The 20658-nt window shown below is 48.4% G+C and overlaps 1 protein-coding gene across 18 annotated transcripts in view; it reads left to right on the forward strand.

Annotated features, from left to right (window-relative positions):
- The first annotated feature begins 331 nt into the window (after positions 1 to 331).
- The window catches only part of FAM193A (family with sequence similarity 193 member A), a 199896-nt gene continuing 179569 nt past the window's right edge, over positions 332 to 20658 (forward strand). For 5 of the 18 annotated variants that reach the window (XR_012434560.1, XM_045393160.3, XM_045393158.3 and 2 more), the window contains exon 1: positions 1668 to 2171. Coding sequence is in view for 13 of the 18 variants with exons in the window: in XM_045393160.3 (XP_045249095.2) it covers positions 1917 to 2171 (255 nt within the window). In the remaining 5 variants the exon portion in view is untranslated. Of the gene's footprint in view, positions 543 to 571; positions 727 to 1646; positions 2172 to 2387; positions 2632 to 20658 lie in introns of those variants that run through there. The other 13 variants (XM_065544685.2, XM_074039248.1, XM_074039246.1 and 10 more) reach the window with 5 other exon arrangements.

A 20658-nucleotide genomic window follows, 5' to 3' on the forward strand; every position in this document is an offset into this window, starting at 1 on the left:
GGTGTGTGAGGCAGGCATTCCCAGGTTCTCTCCTGCCCAACAAAACCTTTTGTCTTTGGGTATACTGGTGACACTATGAATCCCAATGCTGTGCAATGTGCTATGACAAAGGAAAGGACAGGGGTTGAGGCAAGGGGCAGGTGTGAAGGCAGGCACAGTCTATGACACTGAAGGCGGCCAGAATCACATTCCTACCCGCTCTCTCAAACTCCATGTTCAGTGGCAGGATCACTCAATACCCTCGGATGGGGCGGGGGGCCTTTTTTCTGCTAAGATGGTATCTGAGTGGCTTTAAGGGTAGCTTTCTTGTGATCACATGAGATTTCTGCTTGTGTCATGAAGAATGGGTCAGAGATTCAGGAGGCTGTGGCTGAAGCTGGGGCGGGTTGCGGGGACCCAGCACGAACAGTAGGGCTCGGTAAATGCTGCAAGTGGAGCCTGGCAGGCCGCACATCCCAATGCCAAGTCCGCCGCCTCTCGGCCTGACACCACCCCTGAAACCGAAAAGGGGAAATCAAGTCCTTTGTGCCTCTGTGTCTGTGGTAAGCGGGGCCCTCCAGGGGGCGGGGCCGCCGGCAGGGTCCCCCGTGGCCCGGGTCTCAGGGCAGAGCTGTGCCTGGGGCTCGCAGATGTCTGCAAGGCCGCGGAGGGAGGAGGGTCCAGACACAGGCCCTTATTTCTGACCCGAACTTCTGCGAGGGTCTGACCCGGCTAGTCGTCCCTGAGGTGCGTGAGTGCGAGGGTGTGGGAGGCGGCCGGATCGTCCTGGGGCTCCGCGGGGTAGCAAGGCACCGGGACCTCTGGAGCGGGCTTAATGGGGTAGCAGGGAGAGGGCGGGCTCGGGAAGAGCACCCTTTAGGCGAGGGGTTCTCGGGAACCGACCGGCGTGTCCCAGGCCCGGGCCCGGTCCAAGCTCCGCCGGCTCCGCCGCTGCCTCCGCACCCAGGCGGACCCCGTTGCGCCGCGCCCCGCCCGGCTTTCCAGCGCCGCCCGAACCCCCGCCCAGCCCACGAGGCAGGGATTCTGTGGTCCTCACTGAGTCATCTGGACCCGAACTAGACTAGCCCAAGGTCACCGGGCGTTCCTGGCGAGGCCAGGGCCGCGCCGCGCCGCGCCGCCCCTAGTGCATCCCGGGAGCCGCGCCGGTCTGCGGCACCTGGGCGGTGGACAGGGGCGCGGGCGGGGGGGGCGGGCAGCGGGCGCCGGTCAGAGAGGCGGAACTCCTCGCCACCAGCCCTGTAGTTCGCCTCGCGGGCGGCGGAGCGGCCTCCTGCCGGCCCAGCCCTACGTCCGACCACAACGCCCAGAAAGCCGCGCGGCGCGGGCGGGACCTGCAGCGACTAGCGCGGCGGTGACATCACCGCCGCATCCAGCTCCCTGGCCCCAGCTCCTCCCAGGGTCCAGGCCCTCGGCCTCGCACAGCCTGACTGGAATCGTGGTCCGCCCCCGGGCGCCGCCAGCGGCGGCACCGGTAGCACGGACTTCAATTCCCGGCGTGCCCTGCGCGCCGAGGCACGTTAACGGCAGGAGGGGGAGGGCAAGCAAAGGGAAAAGCGGCGCCTGGGGGGCGGAGTAAGGCGGGGTGGGGGGGGCCCACACCCCTCCCCCTCCCCGCTGCTCCTTCCCCCTCCCCCGACGTAAACTGGGATCCCTTTCCCCTTGTGTCCGCCATATTGGACTCTAACTCTGGTCAGCCGCGGCGCCGGGACTGTGGACTCGCGGTTCCTCCCGCCCAGCGGCCTGCCCCGCAGCTCCCGCCCGCCCCAGCCCTCCCCGCCCCGGACGCGACCCCGCGCAGCGCCCCCCGGCTGGCCGGAGCGCCCGCCGCCGCAGCCGCCTCAGCCTCCCCGCCTTCCCCGCCCTCCGCCGCCGCCCGCGGCCCCCGCGCCCGCTCTGCGCCCCTCTCCCCGCCCGCCATGAGCCCAGCCGACGCCAAGCGCGGGGCCAAGCGCCGGAAGAACAAGCGGGGCGGCGGCGGCGGCTCGGGCGGGGGTAACGGTGGCGCGAGCAGCGGCAAGGCCGGCCCGGCGGCGGCGCTGCGCGGCTCCCAGGCCGCGGGCCTGGCGGCCCCGGGCAGCGCGGCAGGCCTGGTGGGCGGCGCGGCGGCGGCCAACGGGCCCCTCGGCGCGGGCGCGAGCGCGGGCGGCGCCGCCCCCGGAGGCTACTTCGAGGTAAGCGGCGGCAGCGGGCGGGGGTCGATGGCGGTACGCGGTCGCAGTCCCCCCGCGCCTTGGCGGAGCTCGGCCTCCCGCTGTTGGCCCGGGCGCCCCGGGCCTGGGAGCGGGATGCTGAGGGCGGGCGGATAACGGGTTCTGCGGCGCCGCGCTTACCGGGGTCCCGGGGCACGGCGGCAGGTGGGCCGTGCTCGGCGTGACGCGGTCTCTGTCACTCTCTTGAGAGGAGAACCTGAGCAGAGGCGGCGGGAGGGCGACACCGGGGCCGCCGCTCACGGCGACGGGCTGGTCCGCAGGCTGGAGCAGCCCCTGAACGGGCGGGGACGGCTCCCGGGTGCAGCTCCGCGCACGGCGCTTCGCCTTCCGCTGGACCCAGCGGGTGATGCCGGCGAGGCCCGGGCTTCTGTCGTGGAGCCTCGCCCGCTGCGGCAGCTCCAGAGCGACTGCGATTCCAGGGGTGAGCAAAGCTGCCCTTTCGCTCCCAGGGCTTTGAAATGTTTCTCTCTGTCCACCTTCGTAATGCCCTGCGCGTGATGATTGAGAAAGGCCTCCCGGAAGTTTTCCTTTGGTTCTCCTGTGTGGTTATTTGAAATCTACCTGACAGCCACCTGGAGCTGGCAGCCCTGGTCCCTCCTCCCCGGCTTTGTTAAGTTTTCAAGGGTGTTTAGTGGTCTGGTTACTCAGGTATGTATTTAGGGTTCGAACTTAAGGAATTTGAAAGGTGTTTTTTTCAGTTTTGTTTATGAAGACAGCTAGCACACGTTGCACCTACCAACTATGGATTCCTGCCACTTTTATTCAACCGTTGGTCACAACATTTTAGAGGGTACAGTATTTATAAGGGGGTATGCAATTGGCGCAGTCATTTCCAGTTATCCCATTGTTTCCTGAAAGAGAATAGATTTTTGTTTGAAAAGTTGCGTTCTTATAACGTTATTTGAACTCTTAAATTATGTAGTTTTAAAGGCATTGCAATTAAAAACGAAATAAGCTTTGGGAGTATTTTTGTGCTAAATCATGACACAAATTGTTCTTTTTTTTTTTTTTTTTTTGAGACGGAGTCTCGCTCTGTCGCCCAGGCTGGAGTGCAATAATGGGACTATCTCAGCTCACTGTAACCTCCGCCTCCCAGGTTCAAGCAATTCTCCTGCCTCAGCCTCTCAAGTTGCCGGGACTACAGGCATGCACCACCATGTCCGGCTAATTTTTGTAGAGACAGGGTTTCACCCTGTTGGCCAGGCTGGTCTCGAACTCCGGACCTCAGGTGATCCTCCCGCCTCGGCTTCCCAAAGTGCTGGGATTACAGGTGTGAGCCACCGCGCCCGGCCGTTTTTATTATTACTATATTGTTGTATTAGGGTCTTGGGCCGTAGTCCTGGACTTCAGTCTCCCGAGATTGCCCTCATCCAGTATCCTGTGATCAAAACAGGCTGGAGATCAAAACAGGCTGTAGTTCTTGAGATCAAAGATGAGGCGTGAGCGTTTGGATCATTGGGGTTTTTAAGGGCAGTGTTTGCTGCTGTCGGGAAGGATAGGGTGGGGGGGTTTGCCTGTGCATATCCTTACAAAAAATATTGATAAGTTTTGCTGTAGCTGGATGTGAAATATATTCATTTCTGTTGATTCAATAAAAACCAGTTGGTGGCACAATAAAATTCTTAGGTTTAGTCTTTCATACCATTTCAAGTTTTAATAATTCACATTTGCTTTGCAGTACTTAGGTAAAATATAACTTTATTATTATTTTTATTTATTTATTTTTTCTGAGACAGAGTCTCACTCTGTCTGTTGCCCAGGCTGGAGTTCAGTGGTGCAATCTTGGCACACTGTAACCTCCGTTTCCTGGGTTCAAGCGATTCCCCTGCCTAAGCCTTCCAAGTAACTGGGTCTACAGGTGCCTGCCACCATGCCTGGCTAATTTTTTTTGTATTTTTAGTAGAGACAGGGATTCACTATGTTGGGCAGGCTGGCTTTGAAGTCCTGACCTCGCGATCCACCTGCTTTGGCGTCTCAAAGTGCTGGAATTACAGGTGTGAGCCACCATGCCCGGCCCTACCTTTATTATTTTTGTCACATTATTCAAAATCAGATAACTGTATGCATATTATTATTATTACTATTATTATCAAGATAGTATCTTGCTAAGTTGCCCAGGCTGGCCTTGAGCTTGTGGTGTCAAGTGATCCCTCTCATCTTAGTTTTACTAATGGATTAGGGTACAGACCCTTGCCACTGTGCCCACCTGAGTATTATTTTTGACAGGACTGTGATATTCTGTTAAACTGGTATGCATTAGGGTTTTGTCGTTGTTTTAAAAGAGACATGGTCTCTGTCTGTTGCATAGGCTAGAGTACAGTTGTGTGGTCATAGCTCACTGTAACCTCAATTTTCTGAACTAAGTAATCCTTCCAAGTAGCTAGGACTCTAGGTATGTGCCACCATGCCTGGCTAATTTTTTCTTTTAATATAGAGACAGGGTCTCACTATGTTACCCAGGCTGGGCTTGAACTCTTGACCTCAAACTATCCTCTCATCTCTGCCTCCCAAAGTGCTGGGATTACAGGCGTGAGCCACTGCACCTGGCCTATGGCTTTTGACCATAACCCACTCTTAAGAAATAAAATCCGTTAAGATCTAGGAAGCATACACATAAACACAAACAACAAAAATTTCACAAAATATTTTAGGACCAGGCATGGTGGCTCATGCCTGTAATTCCAGCACTTTGGGAGGCCGAGGTGGGTGGATCACCTGAGGTCAGGAGTTCCTCAGCCTGGCTGACAGATGATGAAACCCCAGAGATGGTGAAACCCCGTCTCTACTAAAAATGCAAAAATTAGCCGGACGTGATGGTGTGCACTTGTAATCCCAGCTACTCGGGAGACTGAGGCAGGAGAATTGCTTGAATCTGGGAGACGGAGGTTGCAGTGAGCTGAGGTCTAGCCATTGCACTCCTGCCTGGGCAGTAAGAGTGAAACTCTGTCTCAGAAAAAAAAAAAAAATCCCATCCTGGCTAACACGATGAGACCTCATCTCTACTAAAAATACAAACAATTAGCCAGGTGTGGTGGCGGGCGCCTGTAGTCCCAGCTACTCCGGAGGCTGAGGCAGGAGAATGGCATGAACCCTGGAGGCTGAGCTTGCAGTGAGCCGAGATGGCGCCACTGCACTCCAGCCTCGGTGACAGAGTGAGACTCGTCTCAAAAAAACAAACAAATGAACAAAAATAAAAAAAACAGGCCGGGTGGGGTGGCTCATGCCTGTAATCCCAGCACTTTGGGAGGCTGAGGCAGGTGGATCACCTGAGGTCAGGAGTTCCAGACTAGCCTGGCCAATGTGATGAAACCCCATCTCTACTAAAAATACAAAGATTAGCCAGGAATAGTGGTGGATGCCTGTCATCCCAGCTACCCTGAATGCTGAGGCAGGAGAATTGCTTGAACCTGGGAGGCAGAGGTTGCAGTGAGTCCAGATTGCGCCACTGCACTCTAGCCCAGGCGACAGTGCAAGACTCCGTCTCAAAAAAAAAAAAAAAAAAAGAAGAAAAGAAAAAAAAAGAAAAAAGGCCAGGCGCAGTGGCTCACACCTGTAATCCCAACACTTTGGGAAGACGAAGCAGAAGGATCAGCTGAGGTCGGGAGTTTGAGACCAGCCTAACCATCATGGAGAAACCCCGTCTCTACTAAAAATACAAAATTAATTGGGCGTAGTGGCGCATGCCTATAATCCTAGCTACTCTGGAGGCTGAGGCAGGAGAATCGCTTGAACCTGGGAGGTGGAGATTGTTGTGAGCCGAGATTGTGCCATTGCACTCCAGCCTGGGCAACAAGGGCAAAACTCTGTCTCAAAAAAGCAAAACAAAAAACAAAATATTTTAATACTTTTCTGATCTTTTCTATTCCATGTAATCTCATTAATAAAATCTGTTTTATAGTTCACAGAATTAGTTCATTGTGTATTTTTTTGTTTCTGAGATGGAGTCTCACTCTGTCGCCAGCCTGGAGTGCAGTGGCTCGATCTTGACGCACTGCAATCTTCACCTCCTGGGTTCAAGCGATTCTCCTGCCTCAGCCTCCTGAGTAGCTGGGACTCAGGCGCTGGCCACCACACCCAGCTAATTTTTGTATTTTTAGTAGAAACAGGGTTTCACCACGTTGGCCAGGATGGTCTCTATCTCTTGACCTTGTGATCCACCCACCTTGGCCTCCCAGAGTGCTGATATTATGGGTGTGAGCTATTGCAGCTTCTTTATTATGTACTGTTGAGTTGTGTGCTGCATCTTGACAGTTGCTTTTACTGTATTTTAAGCTTTTAAAATATGCCCCCATCTTGGATGGTATTTTATTTTATTTTTTTACTTTTGAGACAGAGTCTTGCTCTGTTGCCCAGGCTGGAGTACAGTGGTGCCATCTTAGCTCACTGCTAACTTCTGCCTCCTGAGTTCAAGTGATTCTCCTGCTTCAGCCTCCCAAGTAGCTGGGACTACAGGAGTGCACCACCACACCTGGCTAATTTTTTTTTTTTTTTTTTTTTTGAGATGGAGTCTCACTCTGTCGCCCCAGCTGAAGTGCAGTGGGGTGATCTTAGCTCACTGCAACCTCTGCCTCCTGGGTTCAAGTGATTCTCCTGCCTCAGCCTCCTGAGTAGCTGGGATTACAGGCACGTGTCACCATGCATGGCTGATTTTTGTATTTTTAATGGAGGCGGGGTTTCACCATGTTGGTCTAGAACTCCTGACCTCGTGATCTGCATGCCTTGGCCTCCCAAAGTGCTGGGATTAGAGGCGTGAGCAACCGCTTCCGGCCATTTTTTATATTTTTAGTAGAGACGGGGTTTCACCATGTTGGTCAGGATGGTCTCGAACTCCTGACCTCAAGTGATCTATCTACCTGCCTCGGCCTCCCAAAGTGCTAGAATTACAGGCATGAGCCGCTGCACCTGGCCGATATTTTAAACTTTTAAAGCTGTCTTTAGTTTTTAAGTTTCTTTGTAAGTATTTTAGTAATTGTTCATTAAAGAAAGTCTTCGTGGTAATTGGGGTAAAATATTCTTGACACAGATCACAGAAAGTCTTAATGTAATTCTGAAGCTTCTGAATTGTTTCCCCACAGATAGTGAGCTTTTTGGAATACCTTGTATGGTGCAAAATGGCACCCAAAACAATGTCAGCAAGAAACAGTGAGTGGGTTCTGGTCCTATGCTTCCCAGGGAGGCTTTCTGAGTCCCGGCAAGCAGCCTCTACACTCCGTAGTCACCAAGCCAGAAGGTGGATAAGAGAGAAGGCAGAGTGGAAGGAGTGTCCTGATTTTCAGGAGTGGTCGCAGTCCCACTGTCCTGTGTGCTGGACACAGCACTATGTGTTATACCCAGGACCACCTTCATCGAGGTGGCTGCTGAGCCAAGGAGGCTGTTGTTTCTGCATGTGGGTAGCTTCAACAAAGGAGGAGGACGTGGGAGGAGCAGGACAACACAACTTAGCTTATCAGGTCTTTGACCCAAATCAGAACTCTTACACACAAAACTTGGGGAACCACAAATTCGATAGGCTCTCTTCCATGGGCAAGGTATCAACCTTGCACTACCTCAGTTTTCTTTTTTTTTTTTTGAGATGGAGTCTCGCTCTGTTGCCCGGGCTGGAGTGCAGTGATATGATCTCGGCTCACTGCAGCCTCCGCCTCCTAGGTTCAAGTGATTCTCCTGCCTCAGTCTCCCAGGTAGCTGGGGCTACTGGCGTGCGCCACCACGCCCGGCTTATTTTTTGTATTTTTAGTAGAGATGGGGTTTCACCATGTTAGCCAGGATGGTCTCGATCTCCTGACCTCGTGATGCACCTACCTCGGCCTCCCAAAGTGCCAGGATTACGGGCGTGAGCCACTGCACCTGACCACTACCTCAGATTTCTAAATGATAGGGCACCATAGGCTTGGTGACTCATACCTATAATCCCAACATTTAGGGAGGCCAGGGCGGGAGGATCCCTTGAGTCCAGGAGTTCAGGATCAGCCTGGGTGACATGGAGAGACCCTCCCCGCCACCGCTCTACAGAATATTAAAATAAAAATTAGCCACCATAGGGACTGGGTGCTGTGGCTCACGCCTGAAATCTCAGCACTATGGGAGGCTGAGGTGGGCAGATCACTTGATGTCAGGAGTTTGAGACCAGCCTGGCCAAGATGAAGAAACCCCATCTCTGTCAAAAAATGCAAAAACTAGCCGGGTGTGGTGACGAGCACCTGTAATCTCAGCTACTCGGGAGGTTGAGACATGAGAATCGCTTGAACCCAGGGGTCGGAGGTTGCAGTGAGCCGAGATTACACCATTGCACTCCAGCCTGCACAAAAGAACAAATCTTTGTCTCAAAAAAAAAAAAAAGTTAACCACCATACAGTGTATCCTCTGCTTTGCTGATATGATCATTGTGTAAACAATGCTGGTGTGATTATTATGGGTCTTTGGGGTACATCATTGTACATGAGGGTGCACTTAGAAGCCTTCCCTGTGTTGTAGAAATTACTACCATGGTGAAATTAGGTTATCATTAACTCTAGTTCACATTTGCCTTAGTGACCTGAGGGAATAGATTGAAGAAAAATGTAGAACTTCCTTTGTCTTAACTAAAATTAACAATTCTAACTTTAAAAAGTTTAAATGATTACCATACAGGCTTTAGAAATGGTACAGCTGCAGAGAGCATGTCTGTGATTCAGTGTTTTTTGTATGTGTACACCTGTGTAATGGATATATCAAGATAAAGAGTATAGGCCGGGCGCGGTGGCTCAAGCCTGTAATCCCAGCACTTTGGGAGGCCGAGACGGGCGGATCACGAGGTCAGAAGATCAAGACCATCCTGGTTAACACGGTGAAACCTCGTCTCTACTAAAAAAAAAAATACAAAAAACTAGCCGGGCGAGGTGGCTGGCGCCTGTAGTCCCAGCTACTCGGGAGGCTGAGGCAGGAGAATGGCGTAAACCCGGGAGGCGGAGCTTGCAGTGAGCTGAGATCCGGCCACTGCACTCCAGCCTGGGCGACAGAGCGAGACTCCGTCTCAAAAAAAAAAAGTATAGTTCGGCACAGTGGCTCATACCCATAATCCCAGCACTCTGGAAGGCCCAGGTGGGAGGATCACTTGAGGCCAGGAGTTCAAGACCAGCTTGGGCTATGTAGTAAGACTCTGTCTTAACAAAAAACTTAATTCTAATTAGCCTGGCCAGGCGCCGTGGTTCACGCCTGTAATCCCAGCACTTTGGGAAGCCGAGGTGGAAGGATCATGAGGTCAGGAGTTCGAGCCCAGCCTGGCCAACGTGGTGAAACCCCATTCTCTACTAAAAATACAAAAACATTAGCTGAGTGTGGTGGCGGGCGCCTGTAATCCTAGCCTGACCAACATGGTGAAACTGTGTCTCCACTAAAAGTACAAAACTTAGCCGGGCACGGTGGCATATGCCGGTAATCATAGCTACTCGGGAGGCTAAGGCAGGAGAATTGCTTGAACCCGGAAGGTGGAGCTTGCAGTGAGCTGAGATTGTGCCACTGCACTCCAGCCTGGGTAACAGAGATAGACTCTATCTCAAAAAACAAAAACAAAAAAATTTTTTTTTTTTTTGGAAAGATGGGAGTCCCACTGTGTTGCCCAAACTGATCTCAAAGTCCTGGGCTCAAGCAATCCTCCCACCTTGGCCTCCCAAAGTTTTGGGATTACAGGTGTAAGCCACTGTCCCAGCCAAAATTGAATGTTTAAAATGTGCATTTTGCGTTTGAATTTTAACAACTGTAGATTCACATATCTACTACCGCAGTCAGGATACAGAACAGTTTAATTGTTCACAAAAACTCCCTCATGTTATAGTTATACTCTCCCTAACTCCTAAAGTCTTGGCAGCCATTACTCTGTTACTTGGTATGATTTTATCTTTTGGATGAGTCCTATAAATGGACTCATACAGCGTGTAGTCTTTTCAGGAAGGTTTATTTCACTCAGCGTAATGACTTTGAGAGTCATCCAAGTTGTTGCATGTATCAGTAGCTTGTTCTTTTTTGCTGCTGTGTAGTATTCTGTTGTGTAAATGTACCACAGTTTGTCCATTTTTCCATTGGTGGACATTGGGGTTGTTTTCAGGTTTGGTGATTATAAGTAGAGTTGCTGTAAACATGTCTATAAAGGATTTTTGTGTGAAAGTAAATTTTAGTTTTCTAGGTGAATACCAAGGAGTAGGAGCTGGCCATATGGGGACATTTTGCGAAACCGCCGAACTGTTATCCAGAGTGGATATACCATTTTGCCTACTCACAGCAATGTCTGAGAGTTCTAGTTGCTCTGCTAGTACTTGAGATTTTCAGTCGTTTTTGCCTACACTATTATTATTAATATTTTTTAGTAGAGGTGGGGTTTCGCCATGTTGCCCAGGCTGGTCTCAAACTCCTGAGCTCAGGGAGTCTGCTTGTCTGGCCTCCCAAAGTGCCAGGATTACAGGTGTAAGCCCTGGCCTAAACTATTTTTTTAAAAACTCATTTTGTGGGCCGGGTGTGGTGGCTCATGCCTGTAATCCCAGCACTTTGGGAGGCCGAGGCAGGCGGATCACCGGAGATCATGAGTTTGAGACCAGCCCAGTCAAGGTAGTGAAACCCCGTCTCTACTGAAAATACAAAAAGTAGCCAGTTGTGGTGGCACACACCTGTAATTCCAGCTACTCGGGAGGTTGAGTTGAGGCAAGAGACTCACTTGAACCTGAGAGGTGAAGGTTGCTATGAGCCGAGATCGCCCCACTGCACTCCAGCCTGGGCAACGAGATCGAGACTCTGTCTCAAAAAAAAAAAAAAAAAAAATTCTTTTTGTGGAAATGGGGTCTCACTATGTTGCCCAGTCTGGTGTCTTATCTTCTGGGCTCCAGTGATCCTCCCACCTTGGTTTCCCAGTGTTGGGATTACAGTTGTGAGCCACCGCACCCAGCCTTAAACTATATATTAGTTTATAATTCCTGACCTTAATATATATATGTGTGTGTGTGTGTGTGTGTGTGTGTATTTTTTTTTTTGTTTGAAAGTAGAGTCTCACCCTGTCACCCAGGCTGGAGTGCAGTGGTGCTATCTTGGCTCACTGCAACCTTTGCCTCCCAGGTTCAAGCGATTCTCCTGCCTCAGCCTCCCCAGTAGCTAGGATTACAGATGTGTGCCACCACACCCGGCTAATTTTGTACTTTTAGTAGAGATGGGGTTTCACCATGTTGGCCAGGCTGGTCTCGAACTCTTGATCTTAAGTGATCTACCCACCTTGGCCTCCCAAAATGCTGGGGTTACAGGCGTGAGCCACTGAGCCTGGCGTCTTAATATTGTAATAAATAGGTCTGTAGTGGTATCATAGTTTTAATTTGCATTTCCCTAGTGCCTAATAATATTGAACATGTTTCCTGTGTTTATATGCCATTCCTGTATCCTCTTGGGAGAAGTGTTTTATCAAGACTTTGCCTATTTTTTTTTTTTAACTTTTTTTTTTTTGGAGACGAAGTCTTGCTCTTATCCCCCAGCCTGGAGTGCAATGGCACCATCTCAGCTCACTGCTACCTCCGTCTCCTGGGTTCAAGTGATTCTCCTGCCTCAGCCTCCTGAGTAGCTGGGATTACAGGTGCCTGCCACCACGCCTGGCTAATGTTTGTATTTTTGGTAGAGACAGGACTTCACCATGTTGGCCAGGCTGGTCTTGAACTCCTGACTTCGGATGATCCGCCTGCCTCGGCCTCCCAAAGTACTGGGATTTCAGGCGTGAGCCACCGAGCCTGGCCCACTTTGCCTATTTTTTGAAAGTTCTCCATGATTCTGAATTCAAATCCTTTGTCACATATAATTTGCCAACATTTTCTTCAACTCTGTAGCTTATCTTTTTATTGAGACAGTGTTTCATTCTGTCACCCAGGCTGGAGTGTGATGGCGTGATCTCGGCTCACTGCAACCTCCGCCTCCCAGATTCAAGTGATTCTCGTGCCTCAGCCTCCTGACTAGCTGGAGTTACAGGGGTGCACCACCATGCCTAGCTAATTTTTGTATTTTTAGTGGAGATGGGGTTTCACCATGTTGGCCATGCTAGTCTTGAACTTCTGACCTCAAGTGGTCTACCCGCCTCAGCCTCCCAAAGTGCTGGGATTATAGGTGTGAGCCACCGTACCCAGCCTGTTAACTGTTTTTTTGCAGAGAAAAAAAAAATTAATGTGAATAAACTTCATTTTACCAATTTTTTCTTTTATGGATCATGGTTTTGGTGTCATTTGTAAGATCTCTGTTTTAGCTCAAGATTATGAAGATTTTTTTTCCCTCTATGTTTTCTTCTAAAAATTTTATAGTTAACCTTTTTTTTTTTTTTTTTTTTTTTGGTGAGACGGAGTCTCATTCTGTCACCCAGGCTGGAGTGTAGTGGTGTGATCTTAGCTCTCTGCAACCTCTGCCTCCCGATTTAAATGATTCTTGTGCCTCAGCCTCCTCAGTAGCTGGAATTACAGGCGTGTGCCATCATGCCTGGCTAATTTTTGTATTTTTAGTAGAGATGGTGTTTCACCATGTTGGCCATGCTGGTCTTGAACTCCTGACCTTAAGTGATGGGCCGACCTTGGCCTCCCAAAGTGGTGGGATACAGGTGTGAGCCACTGCACCCAACCTGTGAACCGGTTTTTTGCAGAGAAAAAAAAAATTAATGTGAATGAAGTTCAATTTATCAATTTTTCTATGTGAATCATGGTTTTGGTGTCATTTCTAAGATCTCCATTTTAGCTCCAGGTTATGATGATTTTTTCCTTCCATGTTTTCTTCTAAAAATTTTATAGTTTTACTTTTTTTTTTCCTGAGATGGAGTCTTGCTCTGTTGCCCAGGCTGGGGTGCAGTGGCACCATCTCGGCTCATTGCAACTCTGCCTCCCGGGTTCAAGCGATTCTTCTGCCTCAGCCTTCCAAGTAGCTGTGACTACAGGCGTGTGCCACCGCACCTGGCTAATTTTTGTATTTTTAGTAGAGATGGGGTTTCACCATATTGGCCAGGCTGGTCTCGAGCTCCTTGTGATCTGCCCTCCTCGGCCTCCAGAGTGCTGGGATTACAGGCATGAGCCACTGTGCCTGTCAGGTTTTTTTTTTTTTTTGAGAGAGAGAGATATTTATTTATTTATTTATTTTGAGATGAGTCTCACTCTTGCCCAAGCTGGAGTGCAGTGGTGCAGTCTCTGCTCACTGCAAGCTCTGCCTCCCGGGTTCACGCCATTCTCCTGCCTCAGCCTCCCAAGTAGCTGGGACTACAGGCACCCACCACCACGCCCGGTTAATTTTTTGTATTTTTAGTAGAGACGGGGTTTCACCATGTTAGCCAGGATGGTCTTGATCTCCTGACCTCGTGATCCGCCCACTTCGGCCTCCTGAAGTGCTGGGATTACAGGCGTGAGCTACGACGTCTTACCTGGTCATTTATTTTTTAATTACTAGACTTAAATTCACTAAATTTTAGTAAGCATTGTTGGTCTGTTTCCATGAGGGATGTTTGTCACTAGCTTTCTTATTTTTGCCTGATTTTGGTTTTACAGGTTGAATATTTCTTATCTCAAATGTTTGGGACCAGAAGTGTTATATAGATTTCAGATAATTTCCGATTTTGGAATATTTGCATTATGCTGATTGAGCACACCAAATCTGAAAATCTGAAATCAGAAATGTTCCAGTGAATTTTTCCATTGAGTGTCATGTCATTGCTGAAAAAGTTTCAGATTTTGAAGCATTTAAGATTTCGGATTTTTGCATTTGGAATGCTTAATCTGTAGTATTAATGCTGGCTTCATTAAAGTAAGGTGGGAATTATTTCTTTCTCTATGTTAGTAGTTTCTGATTTTCAAGGAATTGGTTCATTTCATCTAAGTATTTGAATTTACGCATGTAGAGTTGTCTGCAGTATTCCTTTATTATCCTTTTAATGCCTGTAGGAGTCTGTAGTGATGTCTGCCTTTTCATTCCTGATATTAGTAATTTGTTTTTACCTTTTATTCTTCCTTGCCATTCTTGATAGAGGTTTTTTCCTTTTTTTTTCCTTTTTTTTTTTGAGATGGAGTTTCCACACTGTTGCTCAGGCAGGAGTGTAGTGGTGCAATCTCAGCTCACTGCAACCTCCGTTTCCCGGGTTCAAGCGATTCTCCTGCCCCAGCCTCCCAAGTAGCTGGGATTACAGGCGCCTGCCACCACGTGCAGCTAATTTTTTATATTTTTACTAGAGACAGGGTTTCACTATGTTGGTCAGGCTGGTCTCAAACTCCTGACCTTGTGATTCCCTCGCCTCAGCCTCCCAGAGTGCTGGGATTACAGGCGTGAGCCACCACACCTGGCCGGTTTCTTCATTTTTTAAACCTTTTTGAAGAACCAGCTGTTGGTGTTACTGATTTTTCTGTTTTTCCATTTTCAGTATCTTTGATTTTTTTTTTTTTAACCCTTTTCCTTAATACTTGTTTTGGGTTTGTTTTTTATTTTTATGTTCTATTTAAGAGGCAGGGTCTTGTACTGTCTGCTAGTCTGGAGTGCTGTGGCTTGATCATAGCTCATGTAACCTTGAACTCCTGGACTCAAGGGATCCTCCCACCTCAGCCTCCTGAGCGGCTGGGACTACAGGTGCAAGCCATTATGTCTGGGTAAATTTTTTTTCTTTTTTTTGTAGAGACGAGGTTTTGCCATGTTGCTCACGTTGGTGTTTAACTCCTGAGCTTAAGCGATCTGCCCGCCTCCCCCTCCCAAAATGCTGGGATTATAGGCGTGAGCCGCTGTGCCTGGGCTTTTCTTTTCTAATGTGAATATTTAATGCTATGAACTTCTCTCTGAGCCGTACTTAAGCTGTATCCCACAAATTTTGGTATGTTGAACTTTTTTGTTTTTGTTTTTTTTTTTGAGACGGAGTCTCGCTTTGTCTCCAGGCTGCAGTGCAGTGGCACAATCTCTGCTCACTGCAAGCTCTGCCTCCTGGGTTCACGCCATTTTCCTGCCTCAGCCTCCCAAGTAGCTGGTACTACAGGCGCCCACCACCAGGCCTGGCTAATTTTTTGTGTTTTTTAGTAGAGACAGGGTTTCACCGTGTTAGCCAGGATGGTCTCGATCTCCTGACCTCGTGATCCGCCTGTCTCGGCCTCCCAAAGTGCTGGGATTGCAGGCGTGAGCCACCGCGCCCGGCCACAGAACTTACTTTCTTTCTTTCTTTTTTTTTTTTTTGAGACAGAGTCTTGTTCCATCGTCCAGGCTGGAGTGCAGTGGTGCAGTCTTTGCTCACTACAACCCTCTGCCTCCCAGCCTCAAGCAATTCTCCTGCCTCAGTCTCTAAGTAGCTGGGACGACAGTGCCTGCCACCATGCTCAGTTAATTTTTTGTATTTTAGTGGAGTCAGCGTTTTGCCATGTTGGTCAGGCTGGTGTCAAACTCCTGACCTCAAGTCATCCACCTGCCTGGGTCTCCCAACGTGCTGGGATTACGGGCTTGAGCCACTGTTCCTGGCCGAAGTTTCATTTTCATTCAATTTAAAATACTTTCTAGCTGGGTATGGTGTTGTGTGCTGTAGTTCCAGCTACTCAGGAGGCTGAGGCAGGAGGACCACTTGAGCTCAGGGGTTCCAGGCTGTAATGTGCAGTGTTAGGACCTGTGAATAGCCAGCCATTGCACTCTAGCTAGGTCAACATAGCAAGATCTCATCTCTAAAATAATAAAATTCTAATTTCCCTTCTCCTTTTTTTTTATTTTTTGAGATGGAGTCTTGCACTGTGGCCGGGTTGGAGTACAGTGGTGCAATTTTGGCTCACTGCAACCTCTGCCTCCTGGGTTCAAGAGATTCTCCTGCCTCAGCCCCCGGAGTAGCTGGGACTACAGGCGTGCTCCACCATGCCCGGCTAATTTTTTTTTTTTTTTGTATTTTTAGTAGAGACGGGGTTTCCCCATGTTGGCCAGGCTGGTCTCCATCTCTTGACCTCGTGATCTGCCCACCTCGGCCTCCCAAAGTGCTGGGATTACAGGCGTGACTTCTCGTTTGACCTACAGTTTATTTAGAAGTTGATATGGTTTGGCTGTGTTCCCACCCAAATCTTGTCTTGAATTGTGGCTCCCACAGTTCTCGTGTGTTGTGGGAGGGACCTGGTGGCAGGTAATTGAATCATATATGTAGGTCTTTCCCCTGCTGTGCTGCGTGATAGTAAGTCTCATGAGATCTGATGGTTCTGTGAGTGGGAGTTTCCCTGGGCAAGCTCTTTCTCTTTGCCTGCCACCATCCATGTAAGACCAGGCTTGTTCCTCCTTGCCTTCCACCATGATTGTGAGGCCTCCCCAGCCTTGTGGAACTCCTTTTTTGTTGTTGTTGTTGAGACAGAGTCTCACTCTGTGGCTCAGGCTGGAGTGCAGTGGTGCAATCTCGGCTCACTGCAAGCTTCACCTCCCGGGTTTACGCCATTCTCCTGCCTTAGCCTCCTGAGTAGCTGGGACTACAGGCGCCCGCCACCACGTCCGGCTAATTTTTTGTGTATTTTTTTTTTTTTTTTTTTTTTGAGACGGAGTCTCACGCTGTTGCCCAGGCTGGAGTGCAGTGGCGCGATCTCGGCTCACTGCAAGCTCCGCCTCCCGGGTTCCCGCCATTCTCCTGCCTCAGCCTCCTGAGTAGCTGGGACTACAGGCGCCCGCCACCGCGCCCGGCTAATTTTTTGTATTTTTAGTAGAGACGGGGTTTCACTGTGGTCTCGATCTCCTGACCTTGTGATCCGCCCGCCTCGGCCTCCCAAAGTGCTGGGATTACAGGCTTGAGCCACCGCGCCCGGCCGTATTTTTTTAATAGAGACGGGATTTCACCATGTTGGCCAGGATGGTGTCGATCTCCTGACCTTGTCATCTGCCCGCCTCGGACTCCCGAAATGCTGGGGTTACAGGCGTGAGCCACCGCTCCTGGCCAGAACTCTTTTTAAACTTGTTTTTCTTCCCAGTGTCGGGTATGTCTTCATCAGCAGTGTGAAAATGGATTAATACAGAAGTGTACTGTTTAACTCTGTATCTCTCCCATTTGTTTGTTTGTTTATTTATTTATTTATTTATTTATTTATTTGAGACAGGGTCTTACTCTGTAACCCAGGCTGGAGTGCAGTGGCATGATCTCGGCTCACTGCAACCTCTGCCTCCCGGGTTCAAGTGATTCTTCTGCCTCAGCCTCCCTAGTAGCTGGGATTACAGGTGCACACCACCGTGCCCAGCTAAGTGTTGTATTTTTAGTAGAGGCAGGGTTTCACCATGTTGGCCAGGGTGGTCTTGACCTCCTGACCTCGTGATTTGCCCGCCTCGGCCTCCCAAAGTGCTGGGATTACAGTCTTGAAGCCACTGTGTCCGGCCACCTGTATCTCTCTAATACTGAATTCTTGTCTGATTTTTACCATTATAGTCCGAGATCATTCTTTTTATGATCTAAAGGTTTTCAAAAAATTTAAGGTTTTATGGTCTGTTTAGGTGAATGCATATACACTTTAAAATGTATGTACTACTATTATTGGGTGTTTTCTGAATGTCAGTTAGATCCAGTTGGCTGATAGTTTTATTTTGGTTGATGGTTTTGTTCGCTTCTATATTCTTGCTGAGTTTTTGTCTACTAGTTCTTTTGATTGCTAAGAGAGGAATGTTGAAGTCTTTGCCTAAAATTGTAGATTTGTTCACTTTTCCTTACAGTTTATTTAGTTTTTGCTTCATGTACGTTTGAAGCTGTGTTTGGTGCATATACATTTAGGATTGTTAGGTCTTGGTGAATTGACCCTTTTGTCATTTAAGCTGTATCCCTCATCCTTGGTAGTTTCCTTGTCTCTAAAGTCGCTTTTGTCTGATACTACTAATATAGCCTCTCCAGCTTTCTGCTAATTAACATTCACATGTTATATTTTTTCTATCTTTTTGCTTTAAACCTATCTGTATTATTTGAAATGAATTTCCTGTACATAACTGCCTGATTAATTTTCATTAATTATGCTTATTCGTATTTTCATTTTAAATTGTAATGTGTATGTGAAATATACTTATTGGAGACCTTTTTTCCTGGCTTAATTACTAATTTAATATTTATTTGTTGCTGTTATAGGATGCTGCTTTGAATTGTATTTGATAAAGTTCTCTTTGCTAGACTTTTTGACCCTGTAGGCTTTGTAAACTGATTTGCTAGATTACATGAACATAGTGACACGAGCCATCTTCATTTTAGAGTTTGACCAGTAAGATTTCAAATCATAGGCCTCTATATGCCATGGGCCTCTATAACATTTATTTTGTTTTTACTATAGAAGTAAGTTTCAGCTGGGCTCAGTGGCTCACACCTGTAATCCCAATACTTTAGCAGGCCAGAGATAAACATATAAATCCCAAAAACATCTAAAAATCTGTAACTTGGTGACCAAATTCTAGATAATATTGGGGTCCAACCGATTATGAAAACTTACTTTATTTTAATGGAATTAGCAGCTGGGTGCAGTGGTTTACAACCATAATCCTAACACTTTGGAAGGCCAAGGCAGGAGGATCCCTTGAGCCCGGGATTTTGAGACCAGCCTGGGCAACATAGTGAGACACTGTTTTTTTTGAGATGGAGTTTTGCTTTTGTTGCCCAGGCTGGAGTGTCATGGCCTGATCTCAGCTCACTGCAACCTCTGTCTCCTGGGTTCAGGCGATTCCCCTGCCTCAGCCTCCCAAGTAGCTGGGATTACAGGCATGTGCCACCACGCCTGGATAATTTTGTATGTTTAACAGAGGTGTGGTTTCACCATGTTGGTCAGACTAGTCTTGAACGCCTGATCTCAGGTGATCCGTACGCCTTGGCCTCCCAAAGTGCCGGGGTTACAGGTGTGAGCCACTGTGCCTGGCCAGTGAGATACTGTCTTTTTTTTTTTTTTTTTTGAGACAGTCTCACTGTGTTGCCAGGCTGGAGTGCAGTGGCGCGATCTCGGCTCACTGCAATCTCCACCTCCCGGGTTCAAGTGATTCCACTGCGTCAGCGTCCTGAGTAGCTGGGATTTCAGGCGTGCACCAGCACGCCTGTATTTTAGTAGAGATGGGGTTTTACCATGTTGGCCAGGATGGTCTGCATCTCCTGACCTCGTGATCCACCTGTCTCAGCCTCCCGAAGTGCTGAGATTACAGGCATGAGCCACCATGCCCAGTTGAGATACTGTCTTTACAAAATAAAAAAAATGAGCCAGGTGTGGTAGTGTGCACCCGTAGTTCTAGCTACTCAGGAGGCTGATGTGGGGGGATCGCTTGAGCCCGGGAGGTCAAGACTGCAGTGAGCTGCGATCGTGCCACAGCACTCCCACCTGAGTGACAGAACAAGATCCTGTCTCAAAAAAAGAAATGTTTCAATTTCTTTTTCTTTTTTTTTTTTTTTTTGAGACGGAGTCTCGCTCTGTCACCCGGGCTGGAGTGCAGTGGCCGGATCTCAGCTCACTACAAGCTCCGCCTCCCGGGTTTACGCCATTCTCCTGCCTCAGCCTCCCGAGTAGCTGGGACTACAGGCGCCCGCCAACTCACCCGGCTAGTTTTTTGTATTTTTTAGTAGAGACGGGGTTTCACTGTGTTAGCCAGGATGGTCTCGATCTCCTGACCTCTTGATCCACCCGTCTCGGCCTCCCAAAGTGCTGGGATTACAGGCTTGAGCCACCGCGCCCGGCCGAAATGTTTCAATTTCTAAACTACCTTGGAGTAATTCCAGTAATGTTTGTGGTATAGAATTACTGCTTGTTGTTTTCCTGAGGAAATTGACTTTTTCCCTTACGTATGTTAATAGATGGTGATGTCAAGTAAAGAACATTTTTCTCTTGAATATTTTGAGCACAGTATTAGATACAACTTGAAACTGAATGAGAGGTTGTAGAATCTAATTCTTTTGGCACAGGATTTTTAAAAATAAACACTTTATTTTAGAATAATTTTAGATTTACAGAAAAGTCACCAAGATAGTACACTACCCCATTACCTGCAGGGGATACATCCCAAGACTCCCACTGGATGCCTGAAACTGCAGATAATACTCAACCCTAATATATACAGTGTTTTTCCTATATGTAATACCTTTACCATAGGTAAAGCTTAATTTGTAAATTAGGCACAGTAAGAGATTAACAAAAATAACTAATAATATATAGGACAATTATAACAATACACTGTAATAAAAGTTATGTGAATGTGGTCTCTCTCACTCAGAATATCTTCTTATACTGTCCTCACCTGTTTTTGAACCACAGTTAATCACAGGTAACTCAAACCACTGAGAAGTGCCCTGTGGATGAGGGCAATGAGGGCATACTGTTGTGCCTAGAGTTCTCTTCAGCCAGCTTTCCCTAATATGGATATTCTAGAGAACCTTGGTATATTTGTCAAAACTAAGAAATTAGTATTGGTACAATATTATTAACTACGGATTATTTGGATTTTTAAAATCTCCTGTTTCTGTTCCAGGATCTAATCCAGTACACCACAGTGCATT

Source organism: Macaca fascicularis, chromosome 5 (genome assembly GCF_037993035.2).
Source record: "Macaca fascicularis isolate 582-1 chromosome 5, T2T-MFA8v1.1".
NCBI lineage: Eukaryota > Metazoa > Chordata > Mammalia > Primates > Cercopithecidae > Macaca > Macaca fascicularis.